At 39.2% G+C, this 21471-nt stretch overlaps 1 protein-coding gene across 1 annotated transcript in view; it reads right to left on the bottom strand.

The window, feature by feature from the left end:
• Positions 1-21471, bottom strand: part of LOC130906946 (potassium channel subfamily K member 4) — a 36465-nt gene that overhangs the window by 11777 nt on the left and 3217 nt on the right. Inside the window, exon 2 of the mRNA XM_057821701.1 lies at positions 18421-18480. Coding sequence (XP_057677684.1) covers position 18421 — 1 coding nt within the window. The 5' untranslated portion in view covers positions 18422-18480. The remainder of the gene's footprint in view (positions 1-18420; positions 18481-21471) is intronic.

The following is a 21471-nucleotide window of genomic DNA, read 5'->3' as shown; positions in this document are numbered from 1 at the left end:
CTCATAAAATAAAACGGTGGGCTAGATCTAGTCCCCGAGGCTTGGATTTTGACAGAAGGAGATCCTGTTAAAGAGCTGATTAACCCTTTTTGGGCAGATGACTATTTCCAGTCACTTACCTGGCATCCACATACAGTGGGGCAAATAAGTATTTAGTCAACCACTAATTGTGTAAGTTCTCCTACTTGAAAAGATTAGAGAGGCCTGTAATTGTCAACATGGGTAAGCCTCAACCATGAGAGACAGACTTTGGAAAAAACAGAAAATCACATTGTTTGATTTTTAAAGAATTTATTTCCAAATTAGAGTGGAAAATAAGAATTTGGTCACCTACAAACAAGCAAGATTTCTGGCTGTCAAAGAGGTCTAACTTCTTTTAACGAGGTCTAACAAGACTTCACTCGTTACCTGTATTATTGGCACCTGTTTTAACTCATTATCAGTATAAAAAACACCTCTCCACAACCCTCAGTCAGTCACACTCCAAACTCCACTATCGCCAAGACCAAAGAGCTGTCGAAGGACACCAGAAACATTGTAGACCTGCACCAGGCTGGGAAGACTGAATCTGCAATAGGTGAAATGCTTGGTGTAAAGAAATCAAATGTGGGAGCAATTATTAGAAAATGGAAGACATACAAGACCACTGATAATCTCCCTCGATCTGGGACTCCATGCAAGATCTCACCCCGTGGCCTCAAAATGATAACAAGAACGGTGACCAAAAATCCCAGAACCACATGGGTGGACCTAGTGAATGACCTACAGAGAGCTGGGACCAGAGTAACAAAGGCTACTATCAGTAACACAATGCGCCACCAGGGATTCAAATCCTGCACTACCAGACGTGTCCCCCTGCTGAAGAAAGTACACGTCCAGGCCCGTCTGCGGTTCGCTAGAGAGCATTTGTCTGATCCAGAAGAGGAATGGGAGCATATGTTATGGTCAGATGAAACCAAAATAGAACTTTTTGGTAGAAACACAGCTTCTCGTGTTTGGAGGAGAAAGAATACTGAATTGCATCCGAAGAACACCATACCCACTGTGAAGCATAGGGGTGGAAACATCATGCTTTGGGGCTGTTTTCTGCAAAGGGACCAGGACGACTGATCTGTGTAAAGGAAAGAATGAATGGGGCCATGTATCGAGAGATTTTGAGTGAAAATCTCCTTCCATCAGCAAGGGCATTGAAGATGAGACGTGGCTGGGTCAGCATGACAATGATCCCAAACACACAGCCAGGGCAACAAAAGAGTGGGTTCGTAAGAAGCATTTCAAGGTCCTGGATTGGCCTAGCCAGTCTCCAGATCACAACCCCATAGAAAATCTTTGGAAGGAGTTGAAAGTCCGTGTTGCCCAACGACAACCCCAAAACATCACTGCTCTAGAGGAGATCTGCATGGAGGAGTTGGCCGAAATACCAGCAACAGTGTGTGAAAAGCTTGTGAGGAGTTACAGAAAACGTTTGGTCTCCGTTATTGCCAACAAAGGGTACATAACAAACTACTGAGATGAACTTTTGGTATTGACCAAATACTTATTTTCCATCATGATTTGCAAATAAGTTCTTTAAAAATGAAACAATGGGAATTTCTGTCTCCCCCCCCCACACACACACACACACACACATTCTGTCTCTCATGGTTGAAGTTTACCCATGATGACAATTACAGGCCTCTCTAATATTTTCAAGTGGGAGAACTTGCACAATTAGTGGTTGACTAAATACTTATTTGCCCCACTGTACATCCCATTTTTAGGTAATGTATAAGTCACAATATTAACACTTTCAGAATATTAATTCTTATCAGTTTATCACCAGCAGACATCCAATCCATTCAAACCAGGAGGGTTAGCAGCAAAAGAACTTTCGTTCAGTTACATATCAACCATGTGGTCCCCCACTGGTTGGTTCCACAGGTGTAATCACAGAAGTTCAGCACCTTGGACAGCGCTTTTACCAGGAACATCATAAAAAGTACAATCATCAGCACCCTGGAAAGCGACTCTCCGGAGAGGTGACCACCACACATGCTACCAATTGCCTGATTAGGCAACACCAGTGTTGTTTTTGGCGGCCCTTTTAATTTTCGTCTCAGTCATAGTCTTTTGGACGATAATACTTATTAGTCTTAGTCCATATTTTAGTCATTTCAAAATGTGTTTGTCTTCGTCTAGTTTTTGTTGACCAAAACTCAGACTAATTATGTCTAGTTTTAGTTGACATTCACCTAATATTTTCGTCTGTAAGATTTGAACGTTTCATCCCAAAAATAATTGAATAAAAAAAGGTTTCCAAGTTCGAACTATTTCGAATATATATTGACAGACGAGCACATATTGTAGCATATATAAGCATCTACAAATCTATCACGTGATAATACACACTCAGCAGGAAATAGTACATTATTTTCAATTAATTATACCCAGCTGGAAGCCACGAACTGTATGCAGAAAAAGTTGTCCCAGAGTTTAAGAGGACACTTGCCATTAGCAATATCCCAGAGATAACACGAACGTGAATGCTATGCTAACGCTACGAGTTACATTTAATGTGTGATGATCACTCAGCACAGACCTGTAAAGGCTAAAGCAGCATTACATATTATCTCTTGCAAAGATAAGGAGACAGATCTTACCGTGCGTGTCTCAAAACAAGCAAAGAGGAGACGGGAGAGGACACTAGTGGGTGAGTTGGGGGGCGTACCACATGAGTGACACAAACAGACACAGCAACGATGCAGGCTTGCTATTCATAAAATGTCACACATTGTGAACATGTGACAGAAACTATGGCGCATTTTTGTAACGACCCGTTAGATGAAAACTGGCATTCCTGTCGTTGCGTTTTAGTCTCCCAAGACACGTTTTTAGATTGTTATCATCTCGTCATCGTCATGAAAAAATTGTTCGTCGATGAAATATTTTCGTTACAGTCATCATTGAAGAAAACATAACAACACATGGTCTCTCGTCACCAATTAAGGAGCTCGCCCTAACTTATAAAAGGAGGGAGAAAATTACAACAAGGTGTCGATGCAACATGAGTACAGTATGTGGGAGCTTTTGAAGGTGGCTAGGGTGTTTTTACTCGTTATTTTGTAACCCTGATTGGGAAGCCTAACATTTAGGTTTTTTTTCCTTCTATCTCTAGAATTAAGAAGCCACCCCGGGAGTGGTATTCCATGGCATGGCCGTGATCCCCAGTAACGGAAGTTTTTTGTTTAACTTGTTTTTCCCCATTTTTCTTTGTTTAAATAAACAGATCTGCAACCAGTCCCGCCTGTCCTCCTTCTAGAGCCTGGTCTTTTACAACCATTTAGTGATGGTGAGATGAAGCCTTGTGAGGGATTGAACCACTTGAGCCAGTTGGTTTGAGAAAGGGTTCATTTCTCGAAGCCTCATGTGAGCATGGTACCCCCCTACTGGTTAAGTGTATGATCACAGTCAGTTGTCGCTCAACCACACGAGTGATTCCTTGTTGTTTTTTTTTTCTGTGTGTGCGTCTGTTCGGAAGGAATTAATTTACAAAATATTGTTTGACCAAATCGTATGTACATAGATTATCACATATATGTATGTACAGTGATCCCTCACTTATCACTGTTAATGGGGACTGGAACCGACCGCGTAAAGTGAAAAACCGCGAAATAGGGTCACCCCCCAATTTTTAACATACTATACATTATTCTATTATATCATTAAGTGTATATGAAATCCTATAAATGCATATGTTATCATCAGAACATTAAAAAAATAGTTTAAAACATAATTAAAATATTAATATAAATGAAATACATAAACTAATGTATAAAACATACTGGGTACTCATTCTCTCATATGATATGTGTGTGGTTTTGTGTGTGTGTAAGTGTACATAAGTACGTAGATGAAAATCAAGTGTACATAAATATGTTTTTAGAACTCTTTTATTCCTATAACAAGAATAAAAAATCTGCGATGCACCGACTGCGCGAAAGTTGAGCCGAGATATAGCGAGGGATTACTGTAAGAAATAGTGTGTGGGTTTGAAAATGATTCCCCAAATGTTATAATCATAATTTGACAGGTTGTGCAATATATTTTTCTGAAATTGGCATGAACGTAATCAAGCAGAGGACAGTTAAAGTGTAACTTGAACATTAATGTACAGGGTGGAGGGGGAGCGGGGCTTCATTCATTTTCATTCGAAAACAAAAGTTTTAACAAAAGTCTTTTATGGTGGCTCCATCCTATCAACTACTGTATAACTCCTTCTCTTCTCACTCCTAAACCTTTCACTCTCCAAACTACCTCCATACTATCCAAACGCTCACCTTATCGCAACTCTCCTTCAAACACCCACATTTTGAATGTGGCCACAGGTGTTCATACTATAATAATAATAATACATTATATTTGTAGAGCGCTTTTACCAATGCTCACGGCAAGGCAAGGGAAATTTATTTATATAGCACAATTCAACACAAGGCAATTCAAAGTGCTTTACATCACATGAAGATCATAAAAATCACATTAAAATCAATAGAACGTAAAAACAAAGACAATCGAAACAGGAAATAAAATTATACATAAAAATCGCATTTAATCACGAACAGGATAAAAACATAAATAAAATAATACAAATACAACTACCACTGCTAATAATTGAAATCAGCAATGGAGTTAAGCACGAGAGGAATAGAAAGCAAATAGACTGAAATATATAGACAGTTATGGATATGCAGTGCTAAACAAAAGCATTTTTAGCCCTGATTTAAAGGAGCTAACAGTTTGAGCATACTTCAGACCTTCAGGTAACTTGTTCCAGAGGTGAGGAGCATAATAACTAAATGCTGCCTCACCCTGCTTGGTTCTTGTTCTTGGACTATACAGGAAACTGGTTCCAGACGACCTTAGGGGTCTAGATGTTTCATAGGAATCTAACAAATCAAGCATGTATTTTGGTCCAAGGCCATTAAGTGTTTTGTGGACGAGCAGTAGTATTCACAGACTATCCTTTGATTCACTGGAAGCCAGTGTAACGATTTCAAAACCAGTGTAATGTGGTCCAGTTTCTTTGTATTTGTGAGGACTCTGGCTGCAGCATTCTGTACTAGCTGCAGCTTCCTGACTGATTTTTTATCAAGACCTGTAAATATAGCGTTGCAATAGTCCAATATGCTGAAAATTAATTCATGCATATGTTTTTCCATGTCTTGTTGAGTCAGAAGCCCCTTAATTCTGGTTATATCTTTAAGTGGTTATATCTTTAAGTGGTAATAAGCAGATTTTGTGACTTTTAGACTTTAGATGGCTATTAAATTTTAGGTCTGAGTCAATAAATACGCCAAGGTTTCTGACTTGATTTGTAGTTGTAAGTGACATTGTGCAAAGGTGCCTGCTTGTCTTTGACCTTTCCTTTTTTTTGGCACAAAAATGATCACATCTGTTTTCTCCACATTTAACTGGAGAAAATCAATGATGCCTTACGGTCAAAACAAATAAAAAACAGCAAACAACGTGAGCAGAACAAAACAATAAAGAAAATATCAGTTAAAAGCTAGTTTAAAAAGGTGAGTTTTAACATTTTTTCGAACGTAGGAGGTCTTAACAGGTACAGATGGGTTTAGGGAGTGAGTTCCAAAGGGAACTCATGAAATCCAGCAACGGAGAAGGCACTGTCCCCCCAAGTGCAGTGTGTTCTTTGTTGGGGCAGTGCGAGGATGTTTCCATTAAAAGAGCGGCGGTGATTAGAGGGGGTGTAGGGACAGAGAAGGTCTCTGAGGTAAGGAGGGGCCAAGTTATTGAGTGCTTTGTAAGTGAGAAGGATGATTTTGAACTGTATCCTGTATGAAATAGGAAGCCAGTGCAGTTTGTGGAGGACGGGGGTAATGTGATTCCTATAGGGGGTACGGGTGCAGCGGAGTTTTGGATATATTGTAGTTTATTGAGGAGTTCGGATGGAGAACTGAAAAGAATTGTAACAGTAGTCAAGCCTGGAGGTGATGAACGCATGGATGAGGTTTTCAGCAGCAGAGAAGTTGAGGGAGGGGCGAAGACGGGCCATGTTCTTGAGCTGGAAGAAGGCAGTTCTGGTGATGTGGTTGATGTGCTGGTCGAATCTTAGTTTATTGTTGAAAATAATACCAAGGAATGTGTTGAGAGAGGCAGGGTGCAGTTGCTGATGGTGAGGGAAATTTGACCGTCTTTGATGTGAGCTGCAGGGTCGATGATGATTTTGTCCGATATGTTACTGTTAAGTTGACGATAGTTTGCTTGCATACAGGATTTAATTTCACTGAGGCAGTTGTGAAATGTGGATTCGGTGCTGTGCGAGATTTGCTTTGTGGAGATGTAAATTTGGATGGTGTCAGCTTAGCAGTGAAAATGGAGTCCAAATTTACGGATGATCTGACCAAGGGGGAGGATGTAAAGAATGAAGAGGAGGGCACCAAGAACTGAACCTTGTGATAGGGGAACAGCAGGGGATGTGCAGTGATTGATAGTGATGAATTGTTGTCGGTCGATGAGGTAGAAACGGAACCAGGAAAGTGCGGTGCCAGTGATGTGTAGAGATTCTAATCGGGAGAGCGGGATGGTATGGTTGATTGTATCGAAAGCAGCATTGAGGTCCAGGAGGATGAGGATGGTGAGTTGTCCAGAGTCCGAGGAGAGGAAAATATCGTTGGTTACTTTGAGATGGGCTGTTTCCATGCTGTGCTGTGAGAGGAAGCCAGATTGGAAAAGTTCAAATAGGTTATTGCTGGTGAGGTGGGTTCTGAGTTGTGAAGCGACGGCCCTTTCCAGAATTTTAGACAGAAAATGGAGATCGGAGATCCGGAGATAATTGCTCGGTATATCGGGATCTAGACCAGATCTCTTTATGATGGGTATGATGGCAGCCAGTTTGAGAGGTTGGGGGACAGAGCTAGAGCGGAAGGAAGTGTTAATGATGTTGCTGAGAAGTGAGGAGATCACAGGTAGACAGTCTTTTGTTAGAGCAGAGGGACTGGTTTCTAGGGTGCAGGTGGCAATTTTCATTCCAGACATAATGGTTGCATTCAGTAGCGAGCTGTCAAACCAAAATCTAAAGCACTCCCTGAAGCAATCATGTGGTACAGCTGGGCAGCGAGGCTTCGGACGTCATCGTTTTTGGAACCGCCCCTAAATGAAGTGAGCCTCGGCACACACTTCACGGAAACGTCCCTTCATTACTTGACACACGCTCCGAAGGCTCGGCGCACCTTGTTACATCATTACAACCATTATTGTATTTTTATGAATAAATACAATCATAATTTTTTAAGAAGGTCATAAAAATCCAATTAAAATTTAGAAAAACATAAATGCACTTTGGTTATGGATCCAAATAATACTCTAAAGAGTATTTATTTCATAGTGCTCAACTCATTGCTTGCCATTGACGATAGATGTCCAATTCAGTGCTTTTAAAAATTTTTTTTTTTTTTTTTTTTTACCTGTCCTGTTCAGCTGTTTGACATGGAGATTGGAAGTGTAAGTGCCTGGTTAGTCTGAACAGTTTTAATGTTTCACATTGAGAGTATGACATACTCCCATTGTGATCATTCAACATACCTCGTTTATTATGACAAAGCAGCGAACAGGAAGGGGTTATGGGGGAACAGAAGAAAAGAAACACAAGAGAAGAAAGAAAAGAAACACAAACAAACAACAACAAGAAACACATTGAACCTCTACACCAAGGGTGTCCAAACTTGTTGCAAAGGGGGCCAGATTTGGTGTGGTAAAAATGTGGGGGGCCGACCATGGCTGACGTTCTTTACGTAGAACAATATATTTAAGCAAATTTTAGCAAGCTATTCTGTGTGACACATTTGCTTCATTATTTTTTTTATTATTAATTATTTCAACAATCTCGCAACTAGCCTTTGTGCCGTTCTCTTTTGACTCTTGGGCTTTTGAGAAATCCTGCTCCTGTGAAATTAAACTAGCTCCAAGTTGCTTTAATTTCTCGCTGCGTATCTTCCCTGTAATCTTGTCGTACATGTCAGCGTGTCTTGTTTGGTAATATCGCCTTACATTGAAGTCTTTAAAAACAGCGACTGTCTCTTTGCAAATGAGGCAGACACTGTTGCGTCGTTTTGTGAAGAAATAGTCCAATTTCCACCTATCATTGAAGCGTCAGCCGTCGCAGTCAACTTTCTTTTTTTTTGTTGATTGTCGCCATTTTAGAAAATTGGGAGTAAAGGGTCACACGGGGTAATGTTGCTTAGAGTGCTGCTGCCTTTTAGTGGGTAAATGAGGAGCAGCATTTAGTGTGTAAGCTACTTCATATGCTGGTGGCAGTACTGCTGACCAATTTATTAAGTCAGTGTGCGGGCCAGATGTTATTGATTATATGACAGAGGCTGGGGGCCGGATGAAATTTGACCACAGGCCGCATTTGGCCCCCGGGCCGGACTTTGGACATGTCTGGTCCACACTAACTACTAGTATGTTGGTGCTATCATCAGCTAGGTGTATTTGCGATTGACACCATGTGGGGGGCCTGTTGACCAGGGAAAGAGGGAGATGGGGGTGGAGGAGTCAATGAGCTAATTGATTGAAAGGGGTAGAGTGTACAAAAATCAGCTCTGTGATCTAGAACCCAGTTATCGTGTGAATCCGTTGTGAGTGTAAGCCCGTTGGTGACCGACCCTACGCCACCCTATCGCCACTCTCGGCACCGGGACCCCCTACCCGAGTGCGCACTATCACATCCAGCTGCACGCGAGCCCCCACCAGGTGCGCGACAGCAATGCAGACGAGACACCACGCGGGCGCCAACCCAGGGCCACGCCCCCCCTCAGCCAGCCCGGGGGGTAGTTCAGCCTCCTCCCGCAGCCCAGCAAAGGAGCCATCGTCCCCCCCCCCCCCTCCGGGACCACCCCCGGACTCAATTCAGTGCTTTTGACGTACTAAACGTCCATTCCATTTTGAATGTAAGGGTTCATTTGCGCCTCGCAGTCCAAATGGATTGGACGTCTAGCGCCGTTAATTGCCGCCAACCAGTTTAGTGAGTGCCCTATAGAGGGTTAAAAATATAGCAAGATAATAATGCTCCATTTTAACTTGCACAATCTGAGAAGCAATCTTTTCACTGCATGTTTATCATTGCGCTCGTCATTTGAAATGATATAGCAGTGCATTGTATTACATCCCATTGATTGGTTAATCCATCCATTTTCTACACTTTTAACGCCTATGTTTGACAGGTGGGGTACGCCCATCTCACTCTTTAGCCAATCACAGAGCTCATGCATACAGACAATCATTCACATCAATTTCATAGAATCACCACCTGTCATTCAAGATCTGGGTTTGAACCCAGGAGCCTTAGGCAGCTGTGCAAACCACTCATCAACTATGCCAACAGTAGAGTTCCACCCAACTGCAAAGTACCACAAAAACATTGATTTCTACATCACAGCACTGTCAATCCAAACTAAGCATTTTTGTGGATTGTATAATAGTGAAATCAACAGAAGCTGAAGTAAATGAAATTAAGTAAAACTATTAGAATTGCATCCAGTTAAGCAAGTCTGTTGTATTTTAATACAAAAAAATATATATATTTTTAAAAAAAAAGAAGAAGAAGAAAGAAAAACAAAGACTAATACACACAGGATCCACCCCTGAAACTTGCTAGAACACATTAGAGCCAAAAAGTACATAAACCTCTGTACATACAATGTCCACATTATATTTAGCAAAAAATATTAAACATTAAAATATGGCATTTTATCCGGCAGCAAATGCAAACATAAATCCAGCCTGCTAACACAATGAGACTTAACACCGCCAACAAAGGAAATTACAACTAATGTGACTTAGGTTGTGTGCCAACAGCGCTGCAGATGATGCTGATGCAGCGGCACGCAAGTCATGACTGTAGTAATTTTCATTTAGCACCTGACAGAGTCCATAATGTGCTCAGTACACTGCTAAAAGTGCACCTACCTTAAAAATGAAGATAATAATAAGCCAGAGTTGCAGTTGCCTCATGCAGCGTGAAGTGATGAGTTGGGGCGGTTACAAATGGGGAGGGTGCCCGCGCAGACAGTATGTGTGTGTGTACTTGTGTGTCTGTGTGTGTGAGAGAGGAGGGAGGCTGTTACTGAAAACACAAGGGAAGAGAAAATACTCAATCAAGCTGACATTATGAGAGTGAGGAGGGCATAAGAGAATGAACAAAAAGCACGCCACATACTGTACGTGTATGCTTCTGTGATATGTAGGCTAAATCTCAAAATGGACATTGGATCATTTGGACACCTTTTTGCCTGGTTGTCGATAGTATTTGTGTGGGATCGATGCTGAGATTCATCGGGGTCTTATCGGTGTCGTCTGGGGAGCTAGCTCAGCCTCACTGCTCTCAATAACCTCACATACTGCATGACTACAGAGTTGTGTTTGTGGGTGTGTCTATGTGGATTTGTATCTTTCACATCTTGGGGAAATAGATCCATTTCCACTGCTAGTCTTGCAGTCTAGGAAACAAAAATCAGGTCCCCATGAGGGGAAAAAAATTGAACTATTTCCAGGAACGATAGCATTCTGGACATGACCATGCTGCATAAACTCTGCCCATTAGCACATAATCGTCATGAGAGTGTTATTGAGGGCAATTAACGGAGTAAATTTGTTATTAGTCATTCAAACTGTACTAGTTTCTAGGTGTAATTATTTATTCATTAAAAATATCTAAAATGCCTAATAATAATAATAATAATTCTATAATATATACAGTGCCCTCCATACTTATTGGCAACCCTGAAAAAGATGTGTATTTTAGCTTCTAATATATATATTTTTTTAATTCAAATAATATGGGACCTTAATGGAAAAAAAGAGAAAAATCCAGCCCTCAATACAAGTGCATTCATTCAGTGGGGGAAAAAATCCCACATAAAGAAAAAATTATTTGACATCACATAATGTTTGTCACAATTATTAGCACCCCTGGTGTTAAAACTTTGTACAACCCCCTTTTGCCAACAAAACAAGGTCTGGGGACTGAGATGGCCATGGGAGGAGCTTGATTTTGTGTCTGGTGAACCATTTCTGTGTAGATTTGGCCATATGTTTAGTGTCATTGTCTTGCTGAAAGACCCAGTGACGACCCATCTTCAGCTTTCGGGCAGAGGGCAACAGATTTTGATTTAAAATGTCCTGGTATTTCAAAGCATTCATGATGCCATGCACTCTAACAAGGTTCCCAGGGCCTTTGGAAGCGAAATACATACAAAAATACACACAGTCCCAGGCTTCAACTGGGACCGTGTGCTTTGGTCAGATGAGACCAAGATTGAGCTTTTTGGCAACAAACACTCTAAGTGGGTCTGGCGTGCGACGAAAGATGCGCATGCTGAAAAGCACCTCATACCCACTGTGAAGTATGGGTGTGGGTCGGTGATGCTGTGGGGCTGTTTCGCTTCTTTTTCAGATATATATATATATATATATATATATACAGTTGTGGTCAAAAGTTTACATACACTTGTGAAGAACATAATGTCATGGCTCTCTTGAGTTTCCAGTTATTTCTACAACTCTGATTTTTCTCCGATAGAGTGATTGGAACAGATACTTCTTTGTCACAAAAAACATTCATGAAGTTTGGTTCTTTCATGACTTTATTATGGGTTAACAGAAAAAGTGATCAAATCTGCTGGGTCAAAAATATACATACGTGGATCTGAAAAAGCGAATCATTGACTTGAACAAGTCAGGAAAGTCACTTGGAGCCATTTCAAAGCAGCTGCAGGTCCCAAGAGCAACAGTGCAAACAATTGTTTGTAAGTATAAAGTGCATGAGTTGTAGAAATAACTGGAAACTCAGGAGAGCCATGACATTATGTTCTTCACAAGTGTATGTAAACTTTTGACCACAACTGTATATATATATATATATATATATATATATATATATATATATATACAGTGCCTTGCAAAAGTATTCGGCCCCCTTGAACCTTGCAACCTTTCGCCACATTTCAGGCTTCAAACAAAGATATAAAAATTAATTTTTTTGTCAAGAATCAACAACAAGTGGGACACAATCGTGAAGTGGAACAAAATTTATTGGATAATTTAAACTTTTTTAACAAATAAAAAACTGAAAAGTGGGGCGTGCAATATTATTCGGCCCCCTTGCGTTAATACTTTGTAGCGCCACCTTTTGCTCCAATTACAGCTGCAAGTCGCTTGGGGTATGTTTCTATCAGTTTTGCACATCGAGAGACTGACATTCTTGCCCATTCTTCCTTGCAAAACAGCTCAAGCTCAGTGAGGTTGGATGGAGAGTGTTTGTGAACAGCATTCTTCAGCTCTTTCCACAGATTCTCGATTGGATTCAGGTCTGGACTTTGACTTGGCCATTCTAACACCTGGATACGTTTATTTTTGAACCATTCCATTGTAGATTTGGCTTTATGTTTTGGATCATTGTCCTGTTGGAAGATAAATCTCCGTCCCAGTCTCAGGTCTTGTGCAGATACCAACAGGTTTTCTTCCAGAATGTTCCTGTATTTGGCTGCATCCATCTTCCCGTCAATTTTAACCATCCTCCCTGTCCCTGCTGAAGAAAAGCAGGCCCAAACCATGATGCTGCCACCACCATGTTTGACAGTGGGGATGGTGTGTTCAGGGTGATGAGCTGTGTTGCTTTTACGCCAAACATATCGTTTTGCATTGTGGCCAAAAAGTTCAATTTTGGTTTCATCTGACCAGAGCACCTTCTTCCACATGTTTGGTGTGTCTCCCAGGTGGCTTGTGGCAAACTTTAAACGAGACTTTTTATGGATATCTTTGAGAAATGGCTTTCTTCTTGCCACTCTTCCATAAAGGCCAGATTTGTGCAGTGTACGACTGATTGTTGTCCTATGGACAGACTCTCCCACCTCAGCTGTAGATCTCTGCAGTTCATCCAGAGTGATCATGGGCCTCTTGGCTGCATCTCTGATCAGTTTTCTCCTTGTTTGAGAAGAAAGTTTGGAAGGACGGCCGGGTCTTGGTAGATTTGCAGTGGTCTGATGCTCCTTCCATTTCAATATGATGGCTTGCACAGTGCTCCTTGAGATGTTCAAAGCTTGGGAAATCTTTTTGTATCCAAATCCGGCTTTAAACTTCTCCACAACAGTATCTCGGACCTGCCTGGCGTGTTCCTTGGTTGTCATAATGCTCTCTGCACTTTAAACAGAACCCTGAGACTATCACAGAGCAGGTGCATTTATACGGAGACTTGATTACACACAGGTGGATTCTATTTATCATCATCGGTCATTTAGGACAACATTGGATCATTCAGAGATCCTCACTGAACTTCTGGAGTGAGTTTGTTGCACTGAAAGTAAAAGGGGCTGAATAATATTGCACGCCCCACTTTTCAGTTTTTTATTTGTTAAAAAAGTTTAAATTATCCAATAAATGTTGTTCCACTTCATGATTGTGTCCCACTTTTTGTTGATTCTTGACAAAAAAATTATATTTCATATCTTTATATTTGAAGCCTGAAATGTGGCGAAAGGTTGCAAGATTCAAGGGGGCCGAATACTTTTGCAAGGCACTGTATAAATATATATATATATATATATATATATATATATATATATATATATATATATATATATACATATGGCAGAAAACACAGACAAGACAAAAAGCAGTTTCTGCTCTTGCACTCCTCTTTAAAAGAAAATGCAGTATTTTAAGCCAAAACAACTGTTGTGTTTGATAGAACAATATGTCTATATGCTGCCATAGCCAATTCATGGCACATGAAGCCCCCAAACTATTTGTAATTTGTCCGTTTTGCCCTGAAAACCCCCGTTTACAGACGTCGCGCAACCGTTTTTGTTTCAACCTAGCCATAAAAAGAAGGTAAGTAATTATTATTTATTATTCGAAATGTCTGTCATTTTTAGCTTAGAATCATTAATTGATTTCTAATATTTAGTTAAAAAAAATAAAAAAGGTAGACTAAAAAATGATTCCCTCGCATATTTTAAACTTTTAAACAAATTACGTCACAAAAATGGCGTCTGTAAAAAAAAGTCACGGATATCTATCTTATAACTATCGCCTAACTGTATTTTTTTTTTTTTTTTTGTTATTGCCGCATTTTCTCCAATATGTTAGATGATAAATAATTGATCCAAACAAAGCAAATTTGCTTAAATATGTTTATTAGGGTAAATATATGAAAAAGAAAATCTCGACCACTCCTTGATGTCTGCGACTTCTGCATCGCGACACTTATTATGTTGCCATGTTTCACCCATAAAATCCCCCCAAAATCCAGCTGTGGGCATTCAGAACTGTGTCTTGACACTCAGTGATACATGCTACATGGAGTTTTAGGATCGAAACAAGGTAAGTACGCGATAATATCTTGTTAAAGCCATGGCGTCTGTAATTCTGCACTCGCGTGCTCTTGCCTCCAGATAAGGTTTTGCTGTTTAAAAAACTTAAATTTAAAAAAAAAAAAAGCCCTCCTGTTCAAAAATTGTCCTCCCCCAGAAAATGGAGATTTTAAGCTTTCCAATGATGTATCACTCATGCATATCGGACAATTTTAAAATTTGGCCAAATAGGGGGTCTCAGAGCGGAACTTCAAGTCACCTGAGTGTTTTCCGCCAGATATACAGTATATTTGAATTGGGGATGACTAAAAAAATTGAATTTGTTGTCTTTTGTCAAAAAGGAAATCTAGCAATGACTCCACTTATTTGACGGATTACTCTATGTAAGGTTTTTTTGTGTGTGGAGTTATTACTTTGGATATGGGGCTGACAGCACAGATGTGGAGGGAAAGATTTTCAAGATAGAAAACACAGACAAGACTGAAAAAGCAGTTCTGTTTTTGCACTCCTCTTTCAAAGAAACTGCTGTATTTTAAGACAAAACAACATTTGTCTTTGATAGAACTACATGTTTAAATGCTGCCATGGCAGATTCATGGTGCATTAAGCCTCCAAACTATTTTTAATTTGTCCGTTTTACCCTGAAAACCCCCATTTACAGACGTTGCGCATACGCTTTTGTTTCAACTCAGCCATAAAACAAAGGTAATTAATTATATTCATTATTCAAAATGTCTGTCGTTTTTAGCTTAGAATCATTAATTGATGTCTCATATTTCGTTTGTAAAAAAAACGACAAAAAAATTATTCACTCGCCTATTTTAAACTTTTAAACAAATTTTGTCACAATGAAAAATATGGTGTCTGTAAAAAAGTCACGGATATCTACCTCATAATTATCGCTTATTTGTATTTTTTTTTGTTACTGTTGCATTTTCTACGATGTTAGATGATAAATAATCGACCCAAACAAAGAAATATTGGGGGAAAAAAACACATTTAAAAGGGTAAATATATGAAAAAGAAAATCTCGACCACTCATTGATGTCTGCGATTTCTGCATCGCGACCCCTTGTTATATTGCCATGTTTCACCCATAAAATCCCCCCAAAAAATCCAGCTGTGGCCAATCACAGCTGTGTCTTGGCACTCAGTGATACATGCTATAGGGAGTTCTTGGATCGAAAAAGGTAAGTACGCAATAATATCTCGTTAAAGTCATGGCGTCTGTAATTCTGCTCTCGCGGGCTCTCACCTCCAGATAAGGTTTTGCTGTTTAAAAAACATTTAAATTTTTTTTTTAAAAAAGCCCTCCTGTTCAAAATTGTTCTTTCCCCAGAAAATTGAGATTTTAAGCTTTCCAATGATGTATCACACATGCGTAACGGACAATTAAGAAAGTTGGCCAAATTGGGGGTCTCAGACCGGAACTTCAAATCACCTGAGTGTTTTCTGTCACATATATGATTGAGATCTGGCATCCATGTATGAGAAAATCACTTTTTGGATCATGTATAACTAAGGTTAATATTGTGGCATACTGTACATAACCTAGTAAGTAATGCATGTGGATGCCATAAGGACCAAATATATTCACTTGTCCCATAAAGGTTTTTAAAAATATTAAATGTTGAACAACAACGTACAGTAATTTTCACACTGTAAGCCGCACCTGACTATACTATAAGCCGCCACCCACCCAATGTGACACGAAAACGGCATTTGTTCAAAGACAAGCCGCAGCTGTCCTTACCATGTTATGGAATATTTACACCAAAAGATATTAACCAGTAACACTTTATTTAACAGCGGCATCATACGAGTGTCATAAGACCAAATGAACCAAAGAAATTTTGCAGACAATTGATTCAAAGCTTCATTGCTTCAAGAAGCTTCATTTGGCCATCACTGCTCCCTTGGGGGAGACGGTCAACCTCTGCTGCCACCTTCTGTCAACACTGTTGTTGTCCACCATGCCTCCCAGCATGCATTGGAGCGCTCCAGATGTAAATAACAATCAAAATTTATGTTATGTGCTTATTATTTATTCAGTTACTGTTCTAGTTGTTTCATTAATTTGTAGTTATGGTATTTGATAACACTCTATTTGACAGTGGCGCCATTAGACAATCAGAATTATGAAACGATACTGTAACAAGCATTAATGAATGCCTATAACAGATGTCATTAAGTGTTATCCGGCAAACTATTTCACTTTTGAATGGCTGTAAAAGATCCGAGCTGGACATAAGTGGAGTTAGTAACATAATTTGCCGGATGACACTTAATGACCTCTGTCATAAGTATTCAGTAACCCGCCCATGATAGTGTCATGTCATAATTATGACGGTTTTATGACAGTCTTATGACGCCGCGGTCAAATAAAAAGTTACCAAATATCGTCATTGGTGACGAAAACAACACTGATATGGAGTGTTTTATTAAGAACTGAACAGAATTTAATTTTGATGGTTATTTACATCTGTAGCGCTGCAATGCATGCTAGGAGGCACACATTACCCATGAAGCCAAATAAATCAACAAATAAGCCGCACTGGACTATAAACCACAGGATTCAAAATGAAGGAAAAAAAGTAGCAACTTATTGTCCCATAATTACGGTACATAAAGTGCAAAACCTCTTAAATATCTTTTCTCCCCCTATTTGTGCTGTCAGCCCACAAATACAAACTAATAACTTCGCAAAGAAACTCTTTCTCATGAGATATTGTTTTGTATTGGTTGCTTTATTTCCTTGTTGGCATAATAATACAACAACAGCCAAAAAAGAACTCTAATTATTTTTTTCAAATTCAACTGGATTGAAAAAACTAGAATTCATAAAATCAATTTATCATCCAGGCCTAGTTTATTGTACAATTTTTTCCCGATGGTGCAAACCTAAATCCAATTGAGAATAAATTGAATCATTCCGTCTACGTTCATTGTCTTTAGCGCCAAAGTGCCATAGCTACTAGTATTTCTTGGTTATATTGCAACTACTTTGTGGCCACAAATTAGGATTGTATCCGGCCACAATCAATTTTTCCTCCCCAAGATGTAACGTCTGGGGATGCGTAAATATCATCTCCTGTGCTGTGTAATAAACTAACGCAGGCTGAGCAGGAATATGGTAGTCACAAACACATCACATTTGAGTTAGATAGCTAAGAGGAGAATAATTTGAACATGTAATACGTGGAGATATGAGTAGGAGTGTGAACTTAAAATAGACATTTAAAAAATAAATGGATGCGCGAAGATTAAAGACTTTTTGGTTCATATTCAAATTCTTTGTCACTGAATGATTACCACAGCCATATTGCACAAAGTACATAGAAACCAGGACAACAACATGTAACATTTTATTACACTGAGATACCTTTTTGAAATACTATTTTTCCCATTGCATTCTGACAATATACAACATTAGCATATTCTCTAATTAAAAACCAATCCAAATTGAGCATAATTATTACTGTGTAAGTATTGGATGTCACTGATATGCCTAGTGTGCAACCTTTATTGTAAATGCAGTAGTAATGACATTTTATTACGTGATAACATATTGTACATACACTGAGCCACATAAATAGCAGAAACTACATCTGCAGATTTTTTTTTCAAGCAGAGCACTGCGGTTGTGAAATGTAATTTACAATGAACTTTAAACACCGCATTGGCACTGTACTTAGTTCAAATTGGATGTATTTCATGCACTCATCAGATCAAGTGCAAGACAAATATATTTACCGCCTTAGTTCAGTCTGAGTTTAAGTGTCTGTGTCTCTATAGCCTCTCATAAAAATCTGGACGCAGTCCATATGCAGCGGGAAAGCTGAGGCCACTTAGGTCAACATTAAATTTTTAAAAATATATATTTATATCTGTGAAAATAGACTTCAAAACACACAGAAATCATGGAAATGATGTAGTAAACCCATCCTTAACATGAGTTAAAATCAAATAAACACTATGAGATCTCTTAAAAATAGCACATAAATATCCCGAATACAACACATTCACCAAAATAGTATTCTTTAAAAATCCTTACTTGTCAATTTTTAGCTTCTATTCCACTCAATTGTGCTTCAATAAGGTCCATCCAGAACACCTGTGAAGAAAGGAGGCAGGACGAGAAAATATCAAATTTTTTGGCGCAAGCATAAACGCATTGACATTTACAAAGCAAGATGGTGGTAAATAAAAGAGGCACTGGAAGGGAGGCCCTGACGACCATGCAATTATGAGCACTTTATTTTCAATTAAGACATCTACTGCACGCTCTTCTTACGACCATTTTTTGATGATGCAGACTTCTTGGGACTGAAAATGGATTGGTTAGCAAACGTCTGCATGTTTGCTAATTCAAGTGAAGATGCACTAAAAGAAAAAAAACTGCATGCATTCTCCTAAATGGTATCATGTTACCAAATGAAACTACCTTCCCCATTTCGAAGGCACTCATTTAACTCACCGGCTGCCATTTTGGCTGGGAGAGGAAATAGAATGGACGTCTAGCCTAGTCAATGGCAATAAAAGATGAGCATTCACAGCCAACATTATCGCTATATTCCGATATGAAGTGATACGATACACATGTCGTAATGGAATGTTTTGTTTCCAATAAACTGCTGAAAATATTTTTGAGTAAATACAAAATTGTTCATATACAGTGTTACCTCTACTTACGAAATTCGTTCTGGAAGTAGTTTGACAACCTGAAAATTCTTTAAGTAGAGATGCATTTTCCATGAGAATGCTGTAATCTGCGCCCCCCCCCCCAAAAAAAAAAATCAGATATAAATCTTTTATAATGCATAAAAACATGTAACAAATATATTACACAGATTATAATACAGATTATTGCACAATTAAGCCCGTCAACGGGGGAGGTGGGGGTGCAACTGGGTATGTTGTTCCGGCCCTCAGGACCATGGGGGCCCCTGAATGACCCTTAATTTATTTTACTTTACATTCACATTTTTTGAAATTTTAATCATTGTCTGATTAAATATTCTGTTCTACTCGATATATACTTAAAAACTATTTTATATATATACAGTGGGGCAAATAAGTATTTAGTCAACCACTAATTGTGCAAGTTCTCCCACTTGAAAATATTAGTGCCTGTAATTGTCAACATGGTTAAACCTCAACCATGAGAGACAGAATGTGGGGAAAAAAACTGAAAATCACATTGTTTGATTTTTAAAGAATTTATTTGAAAATCATTGTGGAAAATAAGTATTTGGTCTATACCAAAAGTTCACCTCAATACATTGTTATGTATCCTTTGTTGGCAATAACGGAGGCCAAACATTTTCTGTAACTCTTCACAAGCTTTTCACACCCTGTTGCTGGTATTTTGGCCCATTCCTCCATGCAGATCTCCTCTAGAGCAGTGATGTTTTGGGGCTGTCATTGGGCAACATGGACTTTCAACTTCCTCCTCACCCCGTGGCGTCAAAATGATAACAAGAACGGGGAGCAAAAATCCCAGAACCACACGGGGGGGCCTAGTGAATGACCTAGAGAGCTAGGACCACAGTAACAAAGGCTACTATCAGTAACACAATGCTCAGCCAGGGACTCAAATCCTGCACTGCCAGACGTGTCCCCCTGCTGAAGAAAGTACACGTCCAGGCCCGTCTGCGGTTCGCTAGAGAGCATTTGGATGATCCAGAAGAGGACTGGGAGAATGTGTTATGGTCAGATGAAACCAAAATAGAACTTTTTGGTAGAAACACAGGTTCTCTTGTTTGGAGGAAAAAGAATACAGAATTGTACCATACCCACTGTGAAGCATGGGGGTGGAAACATCATGCTTTGGGGCTGTTTTTCTTAGGGCTGTCAAAATTATTGCGTCAACGGGCGGTAATTATTTTTTTTAATTAATCAAGTTAAAATATTTGACGCAATTAACGCACATTCCCCGCTCATACAGATTAAAATGACAGCACAGTGCAATGCCAACTTGGTACTTGTGTTTTTTGGAGTTTTGTCGCCCTCTGCTGGCGCTCGGGTGCGACTGATTTTATGGGCTTAAGCACCCATGAGCATTGTGTAATTATTGACATCAACAATGGCGGGCTACAAATTTATTTTTTGATTGAAAATTTTACAAATTTTATTAAAACGAAACCATTAAGAGGGGTTTTAAAATGAAAATTTCTATAACTTGCACTAACATTTATCTTTTAAGAACTACAAGTCTTTCTATCCATGGATCGCTTTAACAGAATGTCAATAATGTTAATGCCATCTTGATTTATTGTTATAATAAACAAATACAGTACTTACTTTATGTACCCTATGTTGAACGTATTTATCCATCTTGTGTCTTATCTTTCCATTCCAACAATAATTTACAGAAAAATATGGCATATTCTATAGATGGTTTGAATTGCGATTAATTACAATTAATTACGATTAATTAATTCATAAGCTGTAATTAACTCGATTAAATTTTTAATCGTTTGACAGCCCTAGTTTTTCTGCAAGGGGACCAGGATGACTGATCTGTGTAAAGGAAAGAATGAATGGGGCCATGTATCGAGAGATTTGGAGTGAAAATCTCCTTCCATCAGCAAGGACATTGAAGATGAGACGTGGCTGGGTCTTTAAGCATGACAATGATCCCAAACACACAGCCAGGGCAACAAAGGAGTGGCTTCGTAAGAAGCATTTCAAGGTCCTAGAGTGGCCTAGCCAGTCTCCAGATCTCAACCCCATAGAAAATCTGTGGAGGGAGTTGAAAGTCCGTGTTGCCCAATGACAGGCCCAAAACATCACTGCTCTAGAGGAGATCTGCATGGAGGAATGGGCCGAAATACCAGCAACAGTGTGTGAAAAGCTTGTGAAGAGTTACAGAAAACGTTTGGCCTCAGTTAGTGCCAACAAAGGGTACATAACAAAGTATTGAGATGAACTTTTGGTATTGACCAAATACTTAATTTCCACCATGATTTGCAAATAAATTCTTTAAAAATCAAACAATGTGATTTTCTGTGGGTTTTTTTCCCACATTCTGTCTCTCATGGTTGAGGTTTACCCATGTTTACAATTACAGGCCTCTCTAATCTTTTCAAGCAGGAGAACTTGC

The sequence above is a fragment of the Corythoichthys intestinalis genome, chromosome 18 (assembly GCF_030265065.1).
Source record: "Corythoichthys intestinalis isolate RoL2023-P3 chromosome 18, ASM3026506v1, whole genome shotgun sequence".
NCBI classification, from domain to species: Eukaryota; Metazoa; Chordata; class Actinopteri; order Syngnathiformes; family Syngnathidae; genus Corythoichthys; species Corythoichthys intestinalis.
This window is presented reverse-complemented; position numbering and strand designations above follow the sequence as displayed.